Source organism: Cannabis sativa, chromosome 1, assembly GCF_029168945.1.
Source record: "Cannabis sativa cultivar Pink pepper isolate KNU-18-1 chromosome 1, ASM2916894v1, whole genome shotgun sequence".
In the NCBI taxonomy this organism is placed as follows: Eukaryota; Viridiplantae; Streptophyta; class Magnoliopsida; order Rosales; family Cannabaceae; genus Cannabis; species Cannabis sativa.
Window position 1 is genome coordinate 27,552,417 of NC_083601.1, and position 22,791 is coordinate 27,575,207.

The 22,791-nt window shown below is 30.9% G+C and overlaps 2 protein-coding genes across 2 annotated transcripts; both read left to right on the top strand.

Moving 5' to 3' along the window:
• The first annotated feature begins 62 nt into the window (after positions 1-62).
• On the top strand, positions 63-9,027 carry LOC115705681 (ADP-ribosylation factor GTPase-activating protein AGD3). Its single transcript, XM_061112661.1, is given in 21 exon segments — positions 63-718; positions 897-999; positions 1,357-1,433; positions 1,531-1,631; positions 1,982-2,052; positions 2,214-2,276; positions 2,783-2,827; positions 3,555-3,620; positions 3,748-3,795; positions 3,885-3,980; positions 4,071-4,112; positions 5,169-5,384; positions 5,460-5,588; positions 5,673-5,894; positions 5,990-6,079; positions 6,166-6,504; positions 6,883-7,028; positions 7,106-7,193; positions 7,411-7,561; positions 7,564-7,903; positions 8,244-9,027. Coding segments are annotated over 21 exon segments (2,601 nt in total). The 5' UTR covers positions 63-665; the 3' UTR covers positions 8,359-9,027.
• Positions 9,028-12,195: 3,168 nt separating this feature from the next.
• On the top strand, positions 12,196-13,002 carry LOC133033585 (uncharacterized). The gene has a single exon (XM_061108496.1). The coding sequence runs from the start codon at positions 12,196-12,198 to the stop codon at positions 13,000-13,002; it is 807 nt and encodes a 268-aa protein (XP_060964479.1).
• Positions 13,003-22,791: the final 9,789 nt, after the last annotated feature.

Below are 22,791 nucleotides of genomic sequence, written 5' to 3' on the forward strand. Positions count from 1 at the left end.
AAGAAAAATAGACATTTGCTTGTCTTATAAATTGTCTTTGTTCTCAGCTATTGCAACAGTAAAAGGAAAACTAATAATATTAATTGTCTTAAATTGAAATAAAAAACATAGAGCTGAAAATGAAATGAAATTGAAAAATTATACATCATGAGGTTTCACCTGCAATTGATCTCCTCTTTTGAAGGTAAAAAGCAAATTGGTTCCAAATGCCACCAACTCAAAGGTTGCAACAATTTTACCATATATCTTTGACTCTTGAGGTTTTGAAAGAGAGGAAAATCTGGCTAAAGAAGGCATAGCATGATGAAAACCTCAATAAATATTCCCTTTGAATACCAAAACCAGTCAACAATGAGCTAATTCAGCTAGTGCCAATGCTTGTTTCACTTTGAGAAATGCATCTCTTGCATTGCAATGGCTCTCAGCTATGTAATGCATCTTGATTTTATATATTACTTGTCACACAAGGAAATCACTCGTTCGTGCCCAGCACTGAATTTTGCGTTTGCGCGATGGTTTTCCGTACATATTTACGTGTTTATAAATAATGAAGGCTCCGGCTTCACTGGTCCATAACTGAGGAAATAGAAAATTAGAAAACGAGTGTTGAAGCAGAGTTCAGAGAGAGAGAGAGAGAGAGATTGGGTAATGGCTGCCATGGATATATGGATGTCGGAGAAAAAGTCAAACTTAGAAGGACACAGAGAGTAAAATGCGGGTAAGAAGCTGAGTTCGCCATTCATTTATTTAAAAAATTTGTTTTGTTGAATAAATAAAGAAAACTCATGGAGACGTGCGAGGCTCCTTCAAATTCGCTACTACTCATAAATTATTCTCCAAAAGCTAACTCTTTTCTCTTTCTCTCTCTCTCTCTTCTCTTCTCTGTGCTGTAACAGAACAAGAAAGAAAGAAAGAAAGAAAGAAAGGAGACGAAGCTCATTGCTAAACGTAATTATGCATTTCGAAAAGCTTGATGATTCTCCTATGTTCCGCCAACAGGTTACATTCGATTCATTTTTCATCAGCATTTATGTTCAATTTGCATGCGTTTCATCAATTCATAGCCCCATTTTCTTTCTTTTGGCTTGAGAAGAAATATGACCCATTTGTGAATTGTGATTTTGGCATGTATTGGTTTGTTATAGAATATAGATCAGTGGTATTGGTTTCTTGATGAATAAGTTTGTGTCTTTAGTGTAATATGTATCAGAAACTTGGGAATGAAACGTAGATGGATGTTTCTCTTTTCTTTATTGTTAATTCTTGTGTTTTGGTAGGCAATTTGTTTAGCATACAATCAAGCTTACTAAACAATGTAAGATTAAGATATATTGTATTGTGTGGTTCTTGAAACAGATACAGTGCTTGGAAGAAAGTTCAGAGTCACTAAGGGGAAGATGTCACAAGTTTTACAAAGGATGTCGAAAGTATACGTACGTATGTTTTAACTGTGTAATTTCTTTCAAATTCATTATTTACAAAATCAATGATTCTCTGTGCTTAGTTTCTCTTTTGTAATTTTATTCTCAGAGAAGGCCTTGAAGACGGTTATGATGGCGACATTGCTTTTGCAAGTGCGCTTGAAACTTTTGGAGGAGAGACTAGTGACCCTGATTTTATGGCTTTAGGAGGTAACTGTTCCATATCTAGTTTGCTGTATCAATATGTATTTCATCTTCTTTAGAAGAAAATTTAATCATAGTTTGTACTTTGTGGTGATAATTTTATATTCTTGTTACATTTATAATGATAATTAACCTTACATGGCCTCTTCACAGACAATGTCAAAGTTGTCTGTTTGTAATGGTTTTACCAACATCATATAAATCTCTTGTTTCTTTCCCCAATAGTATAGCTTGTGAAATTCTTTACTTTTAAAATTCACTGTAACAAGCCCCAGGAAAAAGGGCATCAACTTAACTTCATATAGGTGTATGTTCACATGATTTACATATACTAATCGAATCCATGCTACTCTCAGGCCCAGTTTTGAGCAGATTCGCAAGTGCTTTGAGAGAAACTGCAGTTTATAAGGAAGTTCTTCAATCCCAGGTAAATTATCATATTTCAATATTTCTTCAACTTGACCGTCCTATATCATTCCCAGGTGATCCAATAGCAATCATCAACAATCTAACTTGTGGAAAAGAGACAGTTCTGATTGACTTCGCTGTTTGCCAAAAAAAAAATCTTTTTTAACTGACTTTTCTCAGGTAGAGCATGTGCTAAATGACAGGCTCCTACAGTTCGTGAATGTTTACCTTCATGATGTAAAGGTATAGTGTTTAAAATACATACTTTGATTGCACATAGTAGGAACACCAAGGACGTAAAATCAAAACTGCAGAAATATTCTTTCTAATATAATTCCATACAAATCCCAAGTGGACGTGGACTAAAACTTTGTGGACTTTTCAATATCAAATTTACTGCATAAGAAAGGAGAATTTAATTCATAGAAACCTTATGAATACTCCACATGAACTGCTGGGAATAAGTATCCATGACTGCCAGGTCCTTATATTTACACAATGTGCGCTCAATCTCACAGCAGTAGTGGCATGTTCAACTTAACCTACATTTTATTGGTAACAATAGCATACCAAAAAAATGATCTACAATGGTACATCCAGTTCTTCAGTTCATACACACGTGATAGGAAACATTTACTACTTTGTATTTTATTCAATATATGATGTTGTGTAACTATCATTCTTCATGATCCCCTACTGTCCAATTAGAAAAATTCATGTTCTCACTAAAGTAAGTATCATTGTTGCAGGAAGCCCGAAAGCGCTTTGAGAAGGCTTCATTCACACATGATCAGGTAGGTTTCCATCCTCAATATCTCAGTAGACATTTCGTGGGACTTTACCTTTTTACCATGCTTCATAATCCACATGCATATATATTTTTTTCAGTGATAATTTTATTATATATTTTTATACAATTAATATCTGTCCATGCTAGATGGCCCCATGAACAAGACTATTTTGAATGATCACATTCACAGGAACATTATTTTATATTGTACCGATAATTTTTTTCTTTTTTGCTTACCGTAATGTAACATGATAATTAAAGCTGCATTTTAACTTAGTAAGAGCAGTCTATTCCAATGAAACATCAAAGATGAGCCTTTAGTATTATTTTTTTTGACCGTGTGAGCGGATGTTAGACTTATAGTGGTTCTTTAGTGAGATATATTTCTGTATAATACGGATTTTTCGCTTCTGGTTTGTATGACCAACATGTGATCTCTTTGGTTATCAACTTAGTAAGAGCAGTAGAAACTAGAAAGATGTGTTTTAAAACTAAAGCCTCCCAAATTGTGGTCCCTTGAGGAATAGAATTGAAATAGGGGGGAAAGTGTTTCAAAATTTCTGACTGAGTCAACTTGATTTCCACTTTTCTTGCTGAGTTTTAGTATCCAATACTATGTGGAGTACTATTGAAGCCAAGTTGTATGAAAATTGTCTTTGAGTTTTCCAGCTTAATGCTGTTAAAAGATATGTCCTGTTTATGTGTTCTGTATTGCCTATTGTTTGACACAGGCCCGCGAGAAGTTTCTCTCAGTGAAGAAGAGCACCAAGACTGATGTTGCTGCTGTTATTGAGCAGGTATACCTAATAGTAGACTAGTAGGCTATCTCCAAACTGACATGCTACTGAATGTTTCTACATACATTTACTTCGGATACTTTTACATTTATCTATTTATATCTAATTTGATAGAGAGGCATTCCAGGAACTCAATAATGCAAGGTCTTCATTTGATGAAGCTCGCTTTAATCTGGTAAACTAAGTTTTACAATTATATGTTATTTGATTAGAAAATTCCTCGTGGAAGCACTTATGCCTCTAATAGATTAACTCCACATACAGGTCGGTGCTCTCTCTGACATTGAGGCAAAGAAGAGATTCGAATTTTTGGAGGCTGTCAGCGGAATGATGGATGCTCATCTTCGTTACTTCAAACAGGTATACAATGCAATCAAAATGATGCTTATCCCAATGTTGTATCACAGATGTATGCTGCCTCTTATTTGGTCTCACCATCTTTTATTTTAGGGATATGAGCTGTTACATGAAATGGAGCCTTACATTAATCAGGTGTGTAGCTTGCTCTATTTTACAGTATTATATTTTTATTTCTTGACTTGCTGTATAGATTTGATTGCTCCGGGGTAGGACAAATAGATCTCTGTGAAGTAAAACTTTTTCTCCAAGATAATGGGAGGGATGAAGTAGGTAGAACAGAACCACCACTCCCTCCCCCTCCTAACTCAGAATAATGCCTTCCAGATTACTTGTACATCTAATTCTATTTAAAATTAGAAAACTTGTAGATTCTTTCATCTATGAGTAGAAGTAGAGTACGTTCATGATCATTCCCATAGCAGCATGCACTGGCATGTGGCAATAGAACCATTCTCATTAGAACTGCAAAACACAACTTTACAATACCACATTGGGTAATTCTATCCTTGTTTCATGTAAGCAGATATAGCTTTGTACTTCTCAATCGTCTTTTCTTTTTGACTGCCTTGTTTTTTTATTTTAATTTCATTTGATATATGGTCCACGTTAAAGTCTGCAACCCATAAGATTGTGTTAGGGAGGTGAATGCATGACATGCAATTTTCAATACAGTTGCTCTACACTGGAGAGAACATATATCAGTAAAAAAAAATTGTCATTTCAGAACAGCATATATGATAGTAAGAATAGAAAATTCATTAATTTACACAGTAAGCATAAAGGGACATCAATTACAAAGTAACTGATTCTCCAGAATTTTTCTCTTTATTCTTCTGAATCTGAACTCAGAGAACATATTTTAGAACAGATTTTGCAAAGAAATGGAACTTATTTCCGTTGTCAGAATCCAGATACTATCCCTTTCTGACTCCCATCATTGATGTTAAGTTTTAGACTATATATGGAGCTAGCTTATCAGAAATGTATTAGTCCCTAAGTAATCTACCCAACATCTCATCAAGTGTAATAAGCATCTGATTTTCTTCTTGAGCAATTATTTTATATGACAAACTCAAATGCCATTCAACAACTAGTTAGCAGAACTAATGTTTTCTTAGTTTACAGTTTATTCGTGTCAAACTTTTTTATTTCATGGAAAAAAATTTAACTTCAATTCTTCCGTTACAGATTTTGACTTATGCTCAACAGTCTAGAGAAATTTCCAACCATGAGCAGGTATCTCTCATTGAAAGGATGCTAGAGAACAAAAAGCAGTTTGATCTTGAAACTAAAGAATCATTAAATGGCTCTCATAATTCTACAAATGGAGACAGTATGCAGCCTTTTGCTTGGCGATCCCACAAAGAGATAGAGGCCGTGATGCAATCTGCTGCAAAGGGAAAGGTGTTTATTGCTCTCATTTTACTTCAGATCAGTTATAATTCATAATAGTTATTCTGATAATTATCTCTATTCAAGGTACAAACGATTCGACAAGGTTATCTTTCAAAACGGTCCTCCAATTTGAGGGGTGATTGGAAAAGAAGATTTTTTGTTCTTGATAGCAGAGGGATGTTGTTCTACTATCGAAAACAATGGGGCTGGCCAGTGAGTTACTAACTAAAAGAAGGTACTTTCAAATGATTATGCCTTTTCTTTTCTGCTTATGTAGATGTTGACTATAAATTTCAGTCTGGAAGCCAGTCTGCACCACAGAAAAAGGGCTCCTTCGAAAATGGTCATGGGCTTTTGAGTAGGTTGCTTTCATCTCACCATCACGGTGGTGCAAATGATGAAAGATCTGCCCATCACACAGTAAACCTCCTGACATCAACAATAAAGATTGATGCAGATCAAACAGATTTAAGGTTCTGCTTCAGGATTATTTCACCTTCCAAAACCTACACGCTGCAGGTATAGCATGAGAATTTGGAATGTTGACCCTCCTCATGTCACTGTTACTTTTGTTTATCTTAGATCTTATATGTCTGTTTTGTTTTATGATGCAGGCAGAAAATGCCATTGACCGAATGGATTGGGTGGAAAAAATAACTGGAGTAATTGCTTCATTGTTGAGTTTCCAAGGAGGACCTGAGAGGGTACATACAAAGAATTTTTCTTTTATTGTGAAGCTTCTATGGGAGTTTCTATGTGTGGTAATGATAAAATCCAATTATTGTGTCAGAATCTCTCTGAAAGCCCCACAGGAAGCGATGAATTTTACTCTGCTAGTGATAGTAGTTCATTCAGAAGTTCTCCTGACGTTGATCACAAAGCTGTTGAAGATCATTTTTCAAAGATGTATCACACAAACAATCCCTCAGGTGTCTCTAGAAGTTTCAAATCACATAAGGATGGTTGGAAAAATGAGAAGCCACTTGACATACTAAAAAGAGTCCGTGGGAATGAAATCTGTGCTGATTGTGGTGCACCTGAACCAGATTGGGCATCCTTAAACCTCGGAATTCTTATTTGCATTGAATGCTCCGGTGTCCATCGTAACCTTGGTGTTCATATATCAAAAGTAAGCAATCCTAATTTGCATTCATGTTGCCTAGTTCCCATATGTGTCGCAGCTTTTCATCAAATGGATATCAAGAAACTGTTGTCGATTGCCTCACTGTTGCACAATTTCCTACTAAGTTATGTTACTTATCCAAAGTGGAAATTTAATTTGAATATAACTGAAGTACTAGACATATTTCCTCTAATTTTGAAAATCTATACGGTGGAGAAGTTGAGAAGTCCCTATAAAAGGGTTTCCACGTAATTGGTTACGGTATAATTGCCCAGCAGATGATAGTAAAAAAGAGGAACATTTATTTAGTTGATGTTTGGTGAGCTTTAATTGTTCTCCCCTTTGTTTATTTACTCAATTATTTCTAAACTTCTTGTTTTGCAGGTAAGGTCTCTAACTCTTGATGTGAAAGCCTGGCACAATTCTGTCTTAACTTTATTTGAATCACTCGGCAATATATATACAAATTCAATTTGGGAGGAGCTATTGTATTCAAGAAGTAACTATCAGGCTGATGGTGTCCTTACTGGGTGAGTACGTTTGACTTATTCTGAATATAAGTTTGTGCTTTGCTTTTTGAGTTACTCAATTTATTCTTGCATTGTAGCCCTTCCAAACCTAGCAAGCTGTTTTTCATGAGAAAGCCATGTCATGACGATCCCATATCATTAAAGGAGAGATTCATTCATGCTAAGGTATGAGCTTTCTTCCTCTCAAGTTATTTTTATTTGAAAGTTTCACTTATATTCAGAAACAATTGTGCATGCCAACTGTTAATAGTCCACAAATGTGCAATCTGCTTTAGTTTATTAGATGTTCCTTCCTATTTATAAGCGGATAAACTTTTATGAAAGTGATTAACATTTGTTAGTTTGTGACTTAGATTCATTGCAAGTTTCTCTGTAATTGCAGTACTCAGAAAAAGCTTTTGTCCGCCAAGCCAAAGATAATAAAAATCTTTATCCATTGGAGCAACATGTGTGGAGAGGTGTCTGTGTTAATGACAAGAAAGCTGTCTACCGATATATTGTTTGCACTGACGTAGATGTGAATAGTACCAGCGGTGGACAAGCACTAAAATGTACATCCTTAAAGCCTGCAATGTAGAGCATTTAGCAAAAGCAAGAAAGTCGTTATCACTAACTAATTGCTTTGCAGATAATTCTAGGGAAAAGTCTTCCACAACTAATTTGATTCCATTGGAAAAAAATGAGAAACTTATAGAGGACATCCCCGAAGGCTGTTCTTTACTTCACCTGGCCTGCATAACTGCTGACATTGGCATGGTAGAACTACTCTTACAATATGGTGCAAACATGAATGTTTCTGATACAAGAGGTCAGACCCCGCTTCATTATTGCATTATCAGAGGAAAGTATGCAATTGCGAAATTACTTATTACAAGGTGTGTATTTTGTCTGCCTTTATATTGCCTGCAGCTTAATGCATTTACATCTTGATTTGGAAAATGGCACTTGATTCTGTACTCACCATCTACACTACACACATTTCATTATATTTTATATCTACATATGAATTATGCAATTAAGTGGACTTGGAAACTCTTTTAGTTTCTACTCTGATTCAGGGGTTTCCCAACCAGTCTTTTACTTTGAAGTTTGTCTTGTATACTTTTATACTCACTTGATTTTGATTCCATTTCTTTTTTTTTTCTTATTGAATGTTAAATGTTGTTTCTGTCATAAGGCGCATCCCAAGTATTTCTTACCAACTTCTAATTGCAGGGGAGCTAATCGGAAAGTCATTGACAGAGAAGGTAATACTCCTCTTAAGCTCTTCAAAAAATCACACTTCATTGACAATGAGCTACTTGCTCTTTTAGCAGAAATAGACAGATGACAATGTGAGATATGATGAAAGGTAATTTCAAAATAATGTATTCAAAGATGGGATGGCAACATGTAAATATAACACCTTCATGAAAAACTGGTTTAATAGCTTCTTCAAACCTTAGCAGTAGGAGAGTTGAAGAGTTGTCTTGCTCGGTCACGAGCTTCTTTAGGTCTGTGCAAGTTTACACCATTTTAGTCCTTTGGACTAAGGGGATAATAGTAGGCATTGTTAGGCCTGTATGATAATAGGTGAAGTGTATTATCAATGTAACTTTTCCCTCTTGAAAGATAATTCTTCATCCTATGTTAAGGAGCTTTAGTAAGTCCATAGCAAGAATACTTCTCAAGTGTGCATATACACCAATATGAGAGATTTTTTTACCGTCAATTATTGGCAACTCAGAGGCTCGAATTTCAACTTGAAAAAATACAAGGCAAACCAGTTCTTGAATCTTGATGAAAGAAGGGCATCAGGCTGAATTTTGACAATGTATCAGTTTTGATTCTTTCTTTCTTCTTTATTGTTTCCTTCTTCCTTTTTCTACAATAAAACCACATTATATGAGTTGGTTTAAGTTACTGTAAAGAAAAGGAAGAATAAAAAAGAAAGGTTATATGTTGTGTGTAACATCTCCATATCCATAGTTATATGCATAAGATGTTAAATTCCTTTGTAGATTTTGTATTCAAGTCTAACAAGTATCTTTTTTTTTTTATTTTCTGGGACTAAAATGCAACTTCAGAAAGAATTTTATTACCATTATCAACTAAAACCTATACTTAACCTGATTGATTATTTTCTTAATTATTATTAATATTTTTCCAATTGAATAATTTCATTTCATCTTACTTAACCAAAATGAAATAGAAATAATATGCTACTGAGCGTCTGAGACTAGTTTTAAAAATATATGTAAATATGAGAAATAACCTTATTCAGTTCAACCTTGGTAAGGGAATATTGCTTTTGATTTAATAAAAACAATTGGTAAAATAGAAAAAGATGCCAAACCCGGCATGGCATGCATTGGCACCTACTTCATCAACTTTTTCTTTCATTCATTTTAATTAGTCATTATAATCATAATCTAATCTAGGCCGGTGTTATTCAATGTTTTCCACTCAAGAAACTGTCCAATATTTGAGCTACAAATCATCTATTAAAAATAATAAAAGTTGATATAGTAACAACGATTAACACTGTTATATATATTAACTTATTGTTGCAGCTGACCAAACAAGCTACATTTTTTATATGATTGTATGAAATAATGCATACTATAAGAACCTTACTATAAATTAATAATTATATAAGAAATTAACACCCCATGTTATGGGACTTCGTTTGCATAATATATGGAATTGAAATAGCTTTATATAACGTGCATAATTTAGATTAGTTGATCAGTAACTCAAATGCTTTTTTGACAAAAGAACCAAAATATTTTGTTTTTGTAAAACGTCCTCTAAATAGATTGTTCAGAATTTTAACGAGGATATCAAATTAAATGTGATTACAAATTTATTTTTTCAGAATTAACGACTCTTTATTAGTTAGAAGTATACCTTGCAAAAGTTACTAATAATCTATAATCGAATTATTATTATACTCCATTTCGGTAATTATGTTTGCCAACACTTTTTTATTTTTTTTAAAGAACACTTATTGGTAGTAATAAAATAAAGAGTTGAAGCCAGCCACGATTAAAACATATTAACTAAACCAAATGAAAATATTAATTTGATTTTGTCGGCTAAAACTGATCATGAATGAGGTTTTGGGTGGGTGGATAGATTTGACCACTTTAGTTTAGTCACAAAATTGCAGACAACTGGATTACAATTCTTTTTGTTAAATTAATATTAAATAATAAGAATAAGGTTGAGGAATGATTCCATTGTATTTGTATTTATTAATCAATCAAGCTTAACGTATGGCTCCCCAAAACTGATTAAATTGCCAAAAAAGATTACTAAACAGTAGTCTCCAAATGTGGAGTACAAGCAAAGAATGGCCCATTTTTTAATGTTATTTTATGTCTATATTTGTTTATATATATCTACCTCTTATGTTTTTTGTGTGTTGAATAATTGGCTTTTGTTAGCCAGTTTTTCCTCGTTTTGAACAAGTTCCTCAACTACCCGGGTGTCTAATTTATATATTTATATATTTATTTGAAGAAATTTATATTAAATTATTATATATTTGGCCACTTGGAAAATGGTAAAATTTAAAATATTCATTTGTATATGAAAAGAAAAAAAGCATGTAAAATGTGACATAGGCATTTTGCAGCTTAGAAAACTACTTAGCTAACCTAAAATCTTCCTTGATTTGTGTTGTCTTTTTGCATAAATTTGTTTAAAGTTTGGATTTTTCTTTTATATGGTATGGGGAATCCAACCTTTGTCTTCCTCGTAATCTCACATACCCAATTACATGAACGAGTCTTATAAGTGGTTTCAATATTAAATTTTAAAGATAAAAAATTATGTATAATTTCTAAAGAATTTTATCAATTGAGGTAAAAAAAAAAAGAAAAGATAAATATAATATAATTTTATAAATTTGAACTTTTCAGTTTCACATTCAGAAAGGAAAATGATTCCAACAAATTGGTCTAAAAAATAATTTTGTTTATATGAAAGTAATAACAATTAAAAAAGAAAAAAAAAATACATACATACATATACATGTCCATGACTGTATTATTGAACTTTTTCCCAGCCAAAAAAGAATATGATCAGTGAGCTTTATATTAGAATATATGTAAGTTCACATATTTGTATATATTGTATATTTGTATTTTTTGTATATTGTATATAAATCTCATCAAATGATTAATATTATGTTAGCGAAAAAAAAATCTTATTAAGTGTTTTTATTGTAATTTTTTAGTCAATTTCTATGTTCGAAGATACATGCTAATATTATTTAAAAAAAAATAAAATTATGGCTATATTTTGTTATGCTTATAGTATACTAAAATTTTTTAAAAAAAATTTCTAATAATTTACTGTATCAAAAATAGGTTTAAATTTTTTTAAATATGTGTAGTAAATTGAAGTATCAGGAATTCTATTTTCGAAATTACAAATTATTTAGAATTTTTTAAAAATTTACAGAGATGATATTGTAACTATATAACGAATACCGCTATAGAAAATATTTCAATATATAACTTTATATGTAAATATTGACTAAGAGATTATAATAATAGCAATTAAAGCTAGCTCGGTAGGGGATGGATGAGAAAAAATAAGATAGTAGGAGTTCAAACTCAAAATCCTTAAATTTTTATCTGGAGTAGTATATTTGCTGCTAAGGACACAGTCAAACTTGGTCTTAGGAAACGAATTGGGGCTGGTTTGACTGTGCAGATTACTTCAGACCCATGGTTACCTGTCATGGATAGAACTACTCCTTCTCCAATTGTTCCTGGGCTTGAAAACTTCACTGTCAATAGCTTGTTTCAAGTAGGACAGCAAAGGTGGGATCCAGATGTTGTGTGCGATTTATTTTCGCCTACTGAAGCTGCTATTATTCTTGGTACCCCCATTACTCAGTCAGGTGGGGATGATACATGGTACTGGATTGCAGAAAAGAATGGTTTTTACTCTGTTCGTAGTGCGTATAAGCTGCTTCAAGACCAAAAGCCTCAATCGGACAACCCCGAGGGTCATCATTTTTGGAAAAAACTATGGGGTTTGAAGGTACCGCCTAAGACTAAGGACCTGGTGTGGAGAGCAGCATCAAATTGCCTTGTAACCAAGGTGAATCTTTGTATTAAAGGTCTTGATTGAAAACACTTGTCCTATGTGTGGTGCCTTCGCGGAAACGGAAATGCATCTCTTAGTTTCTTGTCCATTCGCTTGGTCATGTTGGGAGTTCTCGGGACTTACTACTGTTGGCAGGGAGTCATCAACCTTACTGTCGTGGCTGGAAGCTTCTGCTACTCGTGTGGATAACGAGGCTTTATGTAAAATTGTGATGATATGTTGGGCCATATGGTCAGCAAGAAATGATCTCATATGGCAGCAGCGTGTTCGAACGGTTCAGGATGTGGTTGTGTTTGCAAGTTCGAGACTTGATCAATACATAAAAGCTCAAGGGTGGGGGAATATTCCTTTGCTTTCACCTCTTAAAGAAGGTGATGGCTTGGAGCGCTGGATCAAACCGAATTCAGGCATCAAGCTCAATGTTGATGCAGCCACTTTCGATCGTGATTCCAAACATGGGTTCGGGTGTGTGGTGAGGGATAACAATGGGGAGCTGCTTTCAGTCATTGCAAGCTTCAAAAATGGCAAAGTTTCACCCGAGCTAGCTGAGATTATGGGCATTAGAGAGGCTTTAAGCTGGCTCAAGAGTAACAACTACACACGGGCAGTCATTGAATCTGACAGCTTGGTCTGTGTTGAGGCAATTCGAAGTGCAGAAAGATTTGCTTCTGGTTTCGGTTTAGTTGTGGAGGAGTGCAAAAAGATGTTTAAAAGTTTGTCAAATGTTTCATTATTCTTTGTTAAGCGTTCTGCGAATTGTGCTGCGTATTTTATTGCCCGGCATTCTATTTCTTTAATTGAACGTATGTTCCCAATTAACAGTGTTCCTGTGGAATTGATGTCTATTCTGAAGAGCGATTGCTCAAGTTAATAAAGAACACTTTTTATTCAAAAAAAAAAATAAAATAATAATAATAATAGTAGTAGTAGTAATAGCACTCATTTATTATAGATATTATACACATACGACGTAAAAATGGGCGTAGGCCACATGCAAATGCTCCCCCAATTTTAATGTTATATAAATTGGACCCCTAAAATTCTAGATATATTAAAATCATTATGTATGCATTAAAAATAAAACTAAAATTGGAAAGTAAGAATTTTATCAAATAAAAGAACAATACAATCATTCATTATTTTTACATTGTACAACTGGAAAATGCTTATTTTTTTTAGCTACAAATTATTATGTTACTATTTCAAAATAAGAATATTTGTTGGAAAATCATTATTAAGAGAGTTATAACCGTGGAGTTTACTCTGTTGAATAATGTGAATGATTTTAATGAATTGTTTTTCATGCCATATGATATTTGACTTAATGGTAATAATAATAATATAGGGTAGGATTAAAGCTTAAAATCTTTGTTAATTAGGAATGGTCAAAGAAAAAAATGCAAATTATGTATGTTTCTCATTTTTAATGTCTTACTCACAATTCCTTAAACACATTCCATATTACATAAAGCATTGAATATATACTATAAATTTCAAATCACACTTCTTAAGGTCTAGTCATCCGCTATAATTAGGTTGAAATGACTTTAATTATTTATTTTTACAGAAGTTGAATGAAATTAATTTAATACAAAAAATATTAACATACTTATAAGTTATATATATTCTAGAGTGAATAGCAACATAAATATTTAAATATCTTAAGTTTTTTTTTTATGAGATATTTAAAGTTTTAAGTTAAGCGATATAAATCTAATAGTTATTTTTAGCGGCATAAATACTTAAATATTTGTAAAAAATTATTATTTTCATCAATACTAACTCCATTTTAAATTTATTAAAAGAATATTTAGAAGTAACTGGTACTACATGATTCTGTCTAAACTCAATGATTTAGAATTTGGGCCTTATATATACTCTGTTTAAGATAATAACAGAATCTGTACTGACGAAATTAGAGAAAAATTACAGTTTTGTAAACATCGGGTACTCATGCTGCTAAAAATAAATATAAAATTTATGCCACTTACAAATTTAAAACTTTAAGTAATGATTTATCTTATAATATAGACCCAAAAATATCATGACATTTTCTCAACCAGTTGTAGAAATATATCACATATAAAGAAATAGGGGATTGGGACCTTGGGTATCATCATCCCCATACCCATAACTTGGATAGTGATTTTTATCAATTTTATACAAACATTTCAAAAATGTTAGTGTACAATATTTATTAGGGGCACCAAAGACCATTGTATTTTGTAATGGGTTTAAAAAAAGTCACAATCAAATTTATATATATAAATATAGGACAAGATTATGGTAGGACCTAGCAAAAGTTTCTTACCGGTAGGGAACTTTTTTTTATTATTAATTTTAGATCATGTGGTTATTATGATGTAAGGTGTATACTCTTACGATAGGACTGCTTGTATACAATTAAAACTTTAAACATATTATAATAATATTTAATTTTATTTTTTTAAAAAAAAATAATATTAATAATTAAAAAATTTATAATTTTTTTTTGAATTATTTGTTTTTAAAAAAGAATTATTTTTTCTTAACTCATTTTTTTTTTTGGCTTCTCATTTTTTTGGCTTTTCATAATTTACTGATGGTTTTTTTATGTTTACACCTAGTTTTTTATTTGTTTTGCTTTTAGGCTATGTGTAGTTCTAGTGTTATTAACTGTTTTTTCAATAGTTTTTATCTTGTTGTTTGGTTGTTCTTTTGAGACGCCACTTATAAAAAAAAATAATTAATTTAGTTAGATATTATTTTTTCTGCCAAAAAAATTAGGTTTAGGAGAAGCAAGTTGGTACGCTTCCAATTAAAGAGCATCTAAAATCATTCAAGTGATCAACATACATCAGAGGAACTTTTGAAAATAAATATCTATATAAAAATAATTTAAATTAATTTTAGAAAATAATAATAATAATTAAAAAAATTAAATTTAATAAAATTTTTAATTATTAATATTATTTTATTTTTTAAAATAAATATATTATTAAATATTATTATAATATGTATAAAGTTTTAATTATATACAAGTTGTCCTATAATAAGAGTATATGTCTTACAATAATAACCATAAGATCTAAAATCATTGGTAAAAAAAGTTTCCTACCGGTAGAGAACTTTTGCTAGGTCCTACTATAGTATTACCCTATAAATATATATTGTGGAGCTAAGTAAAAATTAAGTTTAGTTTCCAATTAAAGAAATTGGCCACACAATACTCGTCTTCATTTTGTCAAGAAACTTTATTTATCGATTTAAATACTTTTCACATGTGGTAAAAGTTAGAAGTGTAGACAATTACACAAACAACCTCTTTGTAAAATATTTATCCCAAAATTATTAATTTACCAATAAGATTTGTTTTTCCTTTCATTCAAAGTATCTAGTCTTTTATAAAATTAGAAGAGAAAGATCAAAGTTATTTTTTTTTTGTTTTAACATTTAGTGATTGTATAGTATTTTTTTGTAACAATAACTTAACCCATGACTTGGAACAAATTTCATTAATTTGATTTTGACCAATATAGTATACTTAATCTGTGTATAGCTCAATATAATGGTTATAGTGGAATTCCTAAAAAAAAAAGTAGCTATAGACCATCTTTCCTATAGTGGAATAAAATAATATTTACTAAATTACTATTGCCACAATTACTATTAATAACATTATTTAATATTATTTGCGCCAACAACCAATAAAACTAGTCATTTACTAGTTTGCAAACCTCATTATTTCTGTAAGTTTATATTGATAGTTTTTAATTTGATTTTTGATTTTCAAATAGATAAAAATGTTAAAATTGTGCTATTAATTTTCAAAAATATAAAAGATAATGATACAGCTATAGAGTGTTTAATTAGAGATACATAATAAGCTTTCTTCACAAGATGTAGATTAACTTTCACATAGTACAATATAGATGTTTAGGTTATTTTTTACGGTTTAGCGGTAGAGGATCTTTACTTTGTTAATAAAAATAGATCTTTGAGTAGGATTAACATAAAAAAATAAATAAGAAAAAACAGTTAGAGATGATCTTCTTATCAATTTGAATTAGTACTCTGAAATGATTCATCAATTTATTAAATTAAACAAATAATAATAAAGTAGTAGTAGCATACATATCCATAGTATCCTAACTGGAATATATATATAAATTTTTTTCAAAAAAAAAAAACTATAGAAAGTTGAGTTGATGTGAGGAGAAAAAAAAAAGTGAATTAGAATATACATGAACATTTGTTTTTTTAATTTAAAAGTAGAAAAATGAAATGGTTTAGAAGGGCAGGAGTGGAGATTTTTGATTGGGGAATGGTAAGAATTAGGAAATGGAGCTTGGGAGACAAAGAATTGGGTGTGGAATTTTGTAGGACTTTATGAATTGGTCATCTCTTGTCTCTCCTTTTTCCCACTCACCCCCCCACCAAAAGTAGGGAAAAGGATATGTATTGCCATTTATTTATTTATTAATTTGGAGAGGTTTCATTTTTCTCACTCACATATTTATATATATTTATATAATATATTCCACAAAATCTAAGACTATTTAGACTAAACGTGCAAGCTTTTGTCTGTTAGTTTAGTTTAATTTGTATATAAGTGGATGAAATATTTTATTCCACTAAACCTAATTTTTCATTAGAGAATGGTTGTTTTGAATAAAGCCAAATGCATATTATAAGACTTTAAGTTATTGTCTTGTCCTGCAGCCCACCTTTTTTCTTTCCTATAGTCCTTCACTTGTTCCTTTGAATTTTGCAACCCCTTGTCTATTTAGTGTCTAATAATTAATGTCTTCTCTCTTTTGATCACAACTTCTTTTTGTTTGATTCCACTAAACTATACCCTTAATTGGCATTGTATATTTATATTGCAATTCCCCCAAAAAAAAAGAGAGAGATAATGAAACTAAAATGTCTATATTTTGATGGCCAAAAATATCCATATTTTGATATAGTGGGTGCATATGTTGGAATTTGACCATTCCATTTATTTTCTACTAAATAGTTAATGTTCTACATAGGAGGATTGAGCAATTATATTGTTTATAATTATTATTAAGTATTAGTAGCATCACTACAACTTGATATTAATAAATTATATTAATAAAAATATAACATATTTAAGTAAAATTAGACACTTAGATAACTTTTAATTTTTTTTTATTAATATTTAACGATGAGAACAACTTTAAATATTAAAATTGTAATTTTATTATCTATTTAAAAATTACACGATTTAAGTATCATGTATAGGATCGTCACTCACTCTCAAAATTAATGAATAAATATATTTTGTAAATACTTTATTTATATATAGTTATTTAATGAAAATATCAATTATTGAAATATATACATTCCATTTCTGAAAAAAAAAAGATCATATAGGCAATCAATAAAATAGTTTAAAAGTGGCATAAGACATTAATTTATGGTGCTTAGTTCTCCTTACAAAGATTTCGAGTTGAAATCTTCCTTAAAAATAATTTTAGAATTTTGCTATTTTATTACTTTGTTTCTTTTAATATTTCTTATTATTCTTATGAACCCAAAAAAGAAATTTAGGCAAGTGCTAACTTTGTTGTAGTTTGTGTATAATAATAAATAAGTTATTATTTAAATCATTATTACTGTGAATTGAACCTTTCGAAATTTGGGTAGTAATTAGCTAAAACGATAACATAAAATAATGTTTAGGTTTTGTGTTAATATTACGTACATGTGGTAAGTTAATAAAGACAACTTGCGATTACACTAAAACTGTATAAAAATGGTCTACTCTAATTGTTTGTCACAATCACATTGTTTTATAATGTTATTACACTTTTGAAATCAAACAAAAAGTCAACTAAAATAACAACCCAAAAAGTCAAAATTTGACACTTAGGCTACTTGAGACTAAATATATATGGGATTGCGTAAGTGAAGAATTTGTGTGCTCTAATACCAAATTTAACATTAAGAGAGACCTTAATTGTCTTTTGAGATATATGCATGGGATGATGGGTAATTTATTAACTTAGTCACTTTTAGACTATTAGATTATTCAAAGTTCAAACTACACATAGTTGAGTCTAGCTACTTCACTATATAAATATATATATATATAAATATTTATATAAATATATATAAAAACATCTCATTTCATATAATTCAATTTTCAAAGGGTAAACATTTCATGCATTTTTAACATTATATTTACATCTTACCTATTATATAAATGTCTATTTAACTTTAATTTATTATATTTTTAACCAAATATTCTCAAATAAAAAAAATTAACTTTAACAGATTTTTTAATTACTAAGTGTATGTTTGTTATTATAATTAATTAAAAAACTATTTTTTTAAAAAAAAAAAAAAATTATTTTTTGAAAACAATTAAGCTTGTTTGTCATTGTTTTTTTAAAAACAGTTTTCAGAAAACAAAATTACAAAAAACAAAATTTTGAAAACAACAAAATCTGTTTTAAAAACCAATTCACTTTTGATTAATATTGTTTTTAGAAAATACTAACCAAACGCAACTTATAATTTGAAAACTTCAAAAACTTTTTTTTTTTCTCATTTCTAAAAATATTTTTTTAAAAACAAAAAATAAAATACAATACAAAATATGCTCTAATAGTTGCATCTTATCCTCTCATGAAGAGGCAACTATCACTGCAATGCACCCATTTACATTAAACAAAAATTGTTATTATCAAAACAACAAAGTTAATTTCATAGCAAGTTATTCTTCATGATAATTATCATGATAACAACACAATATATAACGATGTGAAAATAAAAATTAAATTCATTTAGTAATAAGAATTTGAATTTTAAAATGAAAATAAGAAATTATATTCATTTAGTAAGAATTTGAACTTTAAAATGTTCACACACCTAGATATACTTTAATTTAATATTTCTAAAATTATGATTACAAAAAAGAATAGAAAAAACAAATGACAATCTCATCTCCAATTTGAAGTATTATAATTTGAAGCGTTCAAAGAAAAAAAATAAAATTTAGTTTATTTTATTTGTATCATGCTTACATTATATAATTAAAAATAGACTCTATAGGGAAAAAAAATATAAATTGAAGGGAAGAAAAAACCAAAATCATACTGTTGAAAAAATTGTATGTATAAATAGACAAAAATAGCAAAAAAGAAAGACTCGTTACACTCTATTAACTCATATACATGTATATATATAAACCAAGACTGAAGAAAAAAATAGGCAACAGAAAGAGATAGGCATCTGCGATTAATTACTTATTAGCAGCACCGTGAAGAATTTCATGAAGAGTACTAAGAAACCATAATAATAGTGAAACACACAAATACACAATGTATAAAAGTTTAAAATATCTTTTGAGTTAGGACTTTCTAATTGCAGCATTTTGGGTTTGGGTTAAAATTTTCTGAACACTTTTTTTTTTCACAATTTTTCTAAACAATCTTTTTTTTTATTTAAGCGTTTATATATTACATCAACATAACCTGGAACTCGAACCCAGGACCTCCAATACACACGCACCCCCTATAGCCTCAAGTGGTTTTTCTAAACAATCTTAAACATGATCTAAAAAGACATTCAAAAAGAAAAAAAAAAATATTGTCTCGAAAAAATATTTAGTAAAAGACAGAAAATGCATGTTTTTTTATTTCTAAAAATAAATAATTTCATGGTATTTTTTATTTATTTATTTTTAATAATAATTTTTTGTTTACATTTTTATAATGATAGTTTTGAAACTAAATTCTCCCACTACTTCCACTAGGAAAAATTGTGAGGAAAATATTATAATTTTTTTCTTTTTTAATACTTAAAATTTATATTTTTTTTTGGTGTGCTAAAAATACAAATTTGACGTAATTCAACTAAAAAATGTAATCTGGTTTTTTTAATAAATTTGCCATAGTATATATGAATGGATGCATATTTTATGTGAATGATTAATTATTTTGTGGGAGGATGTAAATGTTATATTTTAATTAAAATTAATCTTTTTTTGTTAAAAAAGTACATAAAAATTTGTATTATTAAGACACAATAAAAAATATTAATAAATAGACATTTATATAATAAGTTGGAGATATATAAGAGTTATCCATAATCAAGAAGTTGATAGACAAGAATTGTAAACTAACTTCTCTACTCTTAATCGTTATTGTTAAAAGAACATAACTTTAATGAATTATAATTGCCCCATTATGTAACGTGATGACAAATATTCAAAGAAATGACTTTAGTTTGAGAAATTTACGCTTAGTGACAAAATTTTGAAATAAATGTCACAATTAACACTATTTATTTAATTCACTACAACAATTACCGTTTTTAGGGGCGGAGGGGTCCGCTGGTAATAATTAAAAAATCCGCCGGTAATAAGTATTAGCGGCGGGGTCCGCCGGTATTGCTCCGCCGGTAATACCCCGTCGCTATTAATGATTAATACCGGCGGACTGACACATCCGTCGGTATTAATTATTATTACCAGCGGACAATTAGCGGCGGGGTCCGCCGGTATTGGGTTTCCACTGACATTTAATATTTACATTAATACCGGCGGACCCCCGCCGGTAATAATGTTTTTTTAAAAAAAAAAATAAATTAATATTAATAGGAAATAACGTTTTTTTTTTATATTTTATTAATTAATTTTCTTTTTAAATTTATATTATTAATAAATACTAAAATAAAAACTAACAAATCCACACATAATTATCATTCATACATTATTTAAAACTTAAAAATTAATTATTATCATCCATACATTATTTAAAACTTAAAGAAATCCAAACATAATTAAAAACTTAAATAAATCCATACATAATTAAAATTAAGATAAACTAATTATTATTGTCTTGATCAAACAAATCATCTTCGAAATTTGAGCCAGTAACGTTTAAGTTAATATCAGGATTTGGTGCATTTTCCTGAGCTTGCGATACTGGCGGTGATGGGTAATATGGTTGTTGGGAAGATAAAAGCTCCACAAATGGCCGAGTCTGTCGTTGTTGTGGTAAATTCGGAGATTGTTGCTGTTGCGAAATATTTGGAGATTGTTGTGGCGAGAAGTTCGGGGATTGTTGCTGAAATTGACCCGGGAAAAAGTATGGATTTTGTGAACCGAAAAATTGACCCGGAGAAGTTTGCTGCATTGGACCCCCGAAAAACATCGGCTGCTGAGATGAACTCCCAAATTGGCCCAACATCGGCTGTTGGGACTGTGATCCTCCAAAAAAATCAGAGTAAAAAAATGGAGGAGACTGGGAGGAGCGTCCAAACATGTTTGGAATAAGAGGAGATTGGGAGGCACTTCCTTGCACATTAGGAGATTGCTGAGTCTGCTGTAAAGGTTGTTGCGGCCTTGGACATGTTGCACTACCCTGAGGTTGGGTAGGTAAATATTGTTGGAGGAATCTGTCAAATCGCGGGTCATACAGATCAGAAGTGTCCTGTCCCGGTGGAAAGCGTTCACGCAATCTTTGAAACATCTCAGCCATAATACCAACATCTTGAGAAATAGTAGACCCTGCTTGAGATTGAGTTTGACTTTGGCTCGAAGAGCTAGATGATGTTGTTGATCTTTTCCCCTTCTTTGCTATGTTGTAACCGACTCCTCGAATGTAGTCACTCCTGTCACCCATGACCTTGCCCATCACCTTGAATTGGATGTCAGACGGCACCTCCGAAGTTCCAGAATCACTGCCAGATTGGCTTTGAAGCCTACTTCTCGCCATCTCTTCTTCCATTTCACGAGTGAGTTCCTCCTGAACATAAATAAAAATTGTTAAATAGTCAATTATATAATAATTTATTAGAAAATAAATGAAATATTAGTGTAACTCACAAATTTCTCTTTAGCAGCATCATTGACCCAAGTTTTATCTTTCCTCAGATGGCTGTCTCTCCAAGTTGGTATAACATATTTTTCAGGCTCCTTCTGTAATGTTATCAGTGTTAGATTCTATAAAAATTATTATTTCAATAAATGAAATATTTGACGTCTACTTACAAATTCATGACGCTGAGCTGCCATTGATTTTGTGCCTTGAGTTGAGGGATACTTCATTTGTTTTCTATTTTGCTTGTTTTGATTGGAACGCGCTATAAATTTTGGGCTCAAAAACAAATCAATAATCTCTTTCCAATGCTCTCTTGTTACATAGTGCTCAGGAGGAGCATTGAGTGCCGCCTCAAGATTATCTGGGTTCCCCTCATAATATTTTTGGAAGAAAGTATGCCTAATGTTTTTTCTTTCTGAGTATCTTTTGCCCATCTCATGGTAAAGAGTCCTCATCACTTTTTCGGGTTCAGCATGACCATCGATATCATAAAAATACTACATTTGAAGAATTAAATTATTACTTAGTTTAATTATACATGAATAAAATTTATTATGTCCATCAATTTATTACCTTCATTCTCTGCACAACTTGGTCCTTGTGATGTTGAGGTACATCACAGAAGTCCAAGTAGTTCCCCGGCAATAATGTGCTAACTTCAAAACCCACTTGCCGGATGAAAGCTTGGTTCTCCCCGCCAACTACTTTTCCTGTTGCAGGATCAAGTATAAGCGGCAATGGCCCCTCATTCGCACGTCTGCGAGCCTCTAGTGGTATATTAGTAGCACGACCACGACCTTTTCTTTTGGGCGGTGGTGCTGCCT

What these genes read in the sequence shown, in the direction of transcription:
- LOC133033585 (XM_061108496.1), top strand. Translation starts at nt 12,196, where the DNA reads ATGCATCTCTTAGTTTCTTGTCCATTCGCTTGGTCATGTTGGGAGTTC.